The 4,761-nt window shown below is 35.2% G+C and overlaps 1 protein-coding gene across 1 annotated transcript in view; it reads left to right on the forward strand.

Moving 5' to 3' along the window:
* Positions 1 to 3,440: 3,440 nt before the first annotated feature.
* LOC106460218 (N-acetylated-alpha-linked acidic dipeptidase 2-like) overlaps positions 3,441 to 4,761 on the forward strand; it is a 7,314-nt gene continuing 5,993 nt past the window's right edge. Inside the window, exon 1 of the mRNA XM_022386878.1 lies at positions 3,441 to 3,482. Within this exon, the coding sequence (XP_022242586.1) occupies positions 3,441 to 3,482 (42 nt within the window). The remainder of the gene's footprint in view (positions 3,483 to 4,761) is intronic.

Raw genomic sequence — 4,761 nt, forward strand, 5'->3', positions numbered from 1 at the left:
CTAAATTAGGAACGGCTAGCGCAGATAGCCCTCGTGTTGCTTTGCGCGAAATTCATAACAAACAAACCTATATTCTACTGTAAACAATAAGGTGTTAAAAAATCTTTACCCTAATTCTAATGGTAGTGTATTAGAATAAATTGACAAAAATTACACTATCAACGTTCACAAAGAAACCATTTTTGTTCAAGTAATTTACTAATATAAATAACGTCTCAACCACTACTATGTCTGACATAACCCAGTGGTCCCCTCCCCTCCCTTGGTGGGACAGAGGTATGTTTACGGACTTACAATGCTACAGTCCAGGGTTCGATTCCCCGCGGTGGATACAGTAGATAGCCCAATGTGGTTTTGTTCTAAAACACAGCAAACCTCAGCCGGTCTGAAGAGTCCTGTTATTGTCGAAAGGCCTCGTCGACACTGAATACAGCATATATGGTGTGGATGATATATTAATAATTAAACACCTTTACTCAGAAGTTCTTATAATTATTTCAATAACTGTAAGATTACTGTGTTAAAATTACTATCTACTATAATAGGTGATAAATCCATATATATTTTTTTCTTTTGCTAAAACATATCAAATAGCATTTTGTTTTCTCATTCCGTATATTTTATTTCAGGCTTAATTTAAGAGTTAACTTTTTTGATTATTTCCATTCGTTCTTTGTCCCCTCGATGGGTCAGCGGTAATTTTACGAATTCACAATGTTAAAACCCGGGATTCGATTCCCGCCGTGAACAAAGCACAGATAACCCATTACGTAGCTTTGCAATAAATAACAACCATTTGTTTTTCCCTGGTCAGATTAGTGAACTAATATTCCGCACTACAGCAAAACAAGCTCCTGGGGAAATTTAGTAATATCTTGGTATGATAAAAGTAGAAACCTCGGATGTAGCCCGCATAGTTTCTGTTATTTTACGCGAAACAACTTTCACAAATCGCTGCTTGATTTTTCTTGTTTTCAAGTCTTAGTTGTTTTATTTATTTTAGGTTTCGTTTAGATTGTTTGTTTGTTTGTTTTTGAATTTCTCCCAAAGCTACACGAGGGTTACCTGCGCTAGCCGTCTCTAATTTAGCAGTGTAAGACTAGAAGGAAGGCAACTAGTCATCACCACCCACCGCCAACTCTTGGGCTACTCTTTTACCAACGAATAGTGGGATTGACCGTCACTTATAACGCCCCAACGGCTGAAAGGGCTAGCATGTTTGGTGTGACGGGGATTCGAACCCGCGATCCTCAGATTGTGAGTCGAGCGCCCTAACCACCTGGTTTTCCTTTAGAATAACCATGGAACATCATAACCGAACTTACGCTATTAAATCATGCGCATTTAAAGAAAAAAAGCGCCCCGAAGTACCTAAACTGCCAATGCAATGCAGCAGGTAAATAGGTCTTCATTGACATAAATTCTAGAATCCGAAATGGACAGTTCAATCACCTGATATAGTCTATATTTAAAGATTCAAAACATTAGTGTTTCCTTCCCTGATAACAGATTATTTCTTTCTCCACCTGAGAGCTCCCAGATTTTAAACTTCTCGGGAAGGGCCCTAGAATTCCCGCCATGGGCGTCCTGTTTTGCATAATTCTCCATTACAAGATAATCGCTTATCTTTTTGAAAATAAACAGCGTTGAACAATTTCTAGCTAGGCCCACAAATATGGAACGTAGATCACTATATGTGAACGTAATTCTGTATTTGTATAGATCGTGAAGTGTCAAGGTTGTTTACATTAAGTAAAGTGCGTGAGCTCTGAGCTAGAGAGACAAAAACAAAGAAGTCTGTGGCTTATGAATTACAACAGCACCCGTTGGAGGCTTCTCTCAGTCTATGTTTCAACTCTTGAGTATACCTTGAAATGCATGATTTGCACATATTACGTCGATTCTCGCAAAATTAAACGTTTGTGTTTGTTGTGCATTTCCACGATAAACTGGCGATTTCATTTCGAGCTATTTTCTTGCTAATTATATTATAAAGCATTTTTAATTATCGGAAAGAAAAGCTTTTAATGATGCAAAAGAGTTTGACTTGAAGAATGATTTCATAAAGAACCAATTAGCTTGAGGCAGTGATTTAATTATTTCCCTTCACCCATACCCCCTACATTTGGAATGTGTGGGACTGGTATTTGGTGTCACGTGTGTTTAGAAAGTGTCACTGATTTATATGAACAGTATGATAATGCTAGGGGCTTAATATGTGTTCTAAAACTTCAAGGAACAGCGTAATTTTACTTTCATATTCTTTCATAGGAATGAGCATTGCAAAAGCAGTTTAATTAGTACTATAAAAATAAAGCACATAGTGATATCTATTAAGTATTATTGTCTCATACACACACACACAAATTAATTAAAATTTCGTCTTTTCATGCACACATTACAAGGCAGGATCCGCCAAAACTTAGTAAAATCTATACCTGCAAAAGAACTCTTTAAAAAGGACACTTTTGGTTTGTAGATACAGCGAGGTTTGAAATGTTTGTCTTTCTCTATAAATAATGCTATTTTCTAGAGACATATATTATATACCATATGATATATATTTTTACAAACTTATCTCAGAGAAAAAGCTTGTAATTATAAAAAACTGCTTAATTTAGTTTCGTAACAACGAATCATCTTGATTGTTTGACCTTGTGTTGATTTATCTATTTATTCAGAATATATTTTGGAGACCTCACGCAACTTTGAAGCTGAACCTTAATCCAAAATAAGTGATTAATTGAAAGCGAAAATTACGCTTTATTAAAATGTTTCGTTTATATTGCAATTTCAGAGATTATTGAACATCAATGAGCTGTGCCATTTCTAGCGTTATAAGTACTCAAACTTACTGCCGAACCACTGGGGGCATTACAGTACTAATATTTCACTATTTCTAATTTTTGAACTTACCTTTCACTATCCCGTGGTCCATCAGATCTGGATATAATGATTTTAATTGTTAGTTATTACTTTAATTTGTCATTTTGGTATAGCTTTTTAATCAGTCTGAAGGCTGATAATGCTAAGAAACCGGGTTTCGATACTCGTAGTGGGCATAACACAGATAGCCTATTAGGTAGCTTTATGTTTAGTAACAAACAAACCTGTCCAATTTTATGTAAAAAATATCTGTCATATCAAATTTTTACGGATTTATTTTAAAAAGCTACCAACTGGTAATTAATACTTGAAAAATAAAAAAATACATATCGTAGTCTAAGGTGTCGTTCTGTTGGTGGCGATTTTAAATTATATTAAGCAATTGCTAAATACTCTAATATAGTTAATGCTTCTAGGTATAATAATTCAGAGTATCTGCAACTTTTAGAAAGTTTGAAATTTAATGATGTACACCAAAATCGGAGGATCGTGGATTAAATATTCAGAAACATCTAGAGCTACACTAGATGGCAGCATCGTCGGTAAGAAACAAGATGTACATCACAGATGACAATGATGGTTTGAAAACAAAAATAGTAAGAAACATTATCAAAATTCGCATAAACACGTGCCATTATTTCAGTGTTTGCAGTACGTGTAGAAAATTCATGAATCTCTAGCAATTTGCTTATTAAGGGCGTTGAAAATGTGACTTAAGGTTGTAATAGCAATATACAGAGTTGTTACAAAATTAGTTGGCCTATTTAACTCCCATGACTTGTAAGCTAATTATCAAAGAGCTATAATATTTGGTAAATAAACTAATACAATTATTTTAACTACCTTTCCAATGTCAAGAACAATTGTCACTAGGGGGTTGATCATGAAATTTTCCCAGTCAGTGAATTAAAACGTTTTAGAACGTATCAGTGAAAGCAAATAATAATATGTCAATCAAACTACATTTGTCATATCTAGTCTTGATTAGGCTTATGGATTGAAATGACATAGTTGTGATGGTTAACTTTGAAGAGGAAAGTTGATTTCATTAATTTGTTTGATCTGGTGTCGTTAATTCTCATTTCACCCAGAAATTGCAGTACAAAAGTATAGCCACTTCTATACATCTCATCTCCAGGTAGCAGTTAATGTGTACTCTGTGTCATGCCGAGTAGCAGTTAATGTGTACTCTGTGTCATGCAGAGTAGCAGTTCCTAAATTGTGCATCACGACCCATTGGTGGGCTACAGCAGTTATCGGAATGGTTCTTAGAACAAGATACAGTAAAAGATAAATGTACTTTATTTTAAAATTATTTATAAAACAATGATACTAAAATGTTTTTGAGCAAGCAAAACTAAAACATTATATATAAGAGCACTAATAGGCTACTAAAATATATTAGAATAGTAACTCCCCCTTCCACCAATTCAGCATGGCTCCCAAAGAATTATCTAGAAACTCAGGTGTTTCGTGGGTTTTCCACGTTTGGGAATCCCTGCTGTAGGGATTCAATCTCAGTATTTCACCCTTCACTTTCCATATTGTTGATTGTAAAAGTTCAGTGAGCTTGGCAACTTAACTGGTGCTGTATCAGCCGTGAGAATTTGATTTAACACTGTTATCTGGCTTCATCTACAACTTAAAACCATTGAGATGGAAGGGAAGAAGCAAGTTGCATCAGAAATCTATTCTGTTTGTTAAGATATTTTAGTAGGTTCCCAAAGTTTCATTGCTGCAGGGTTTTCATCACTTGCCACCTTAACATAGATAGTTGAGTTGAGTTTTTGAAGTTAAGCACAAAGCTACACAATGGGCTATCTGTGCTCTGCCCACCACGGGTATTGAAACGCGGTTTCTAGAAGTGTAAGTCCG

This window comes from Limulus polyphemus, unplaced genomic scaffold (assembly GCF_000517525.1).
Source record: "Limulus polyphemus unplaced genomic scaffold, Limulus_polyphemus-2.1.2 Scaffold730, whole genome shotgun sequence".
NCBI lineage: Eukaryota > Metazoa > Arthropoda > Merostomata > Xiphosura > Limulidae > Limulus > Limulus polyphemus.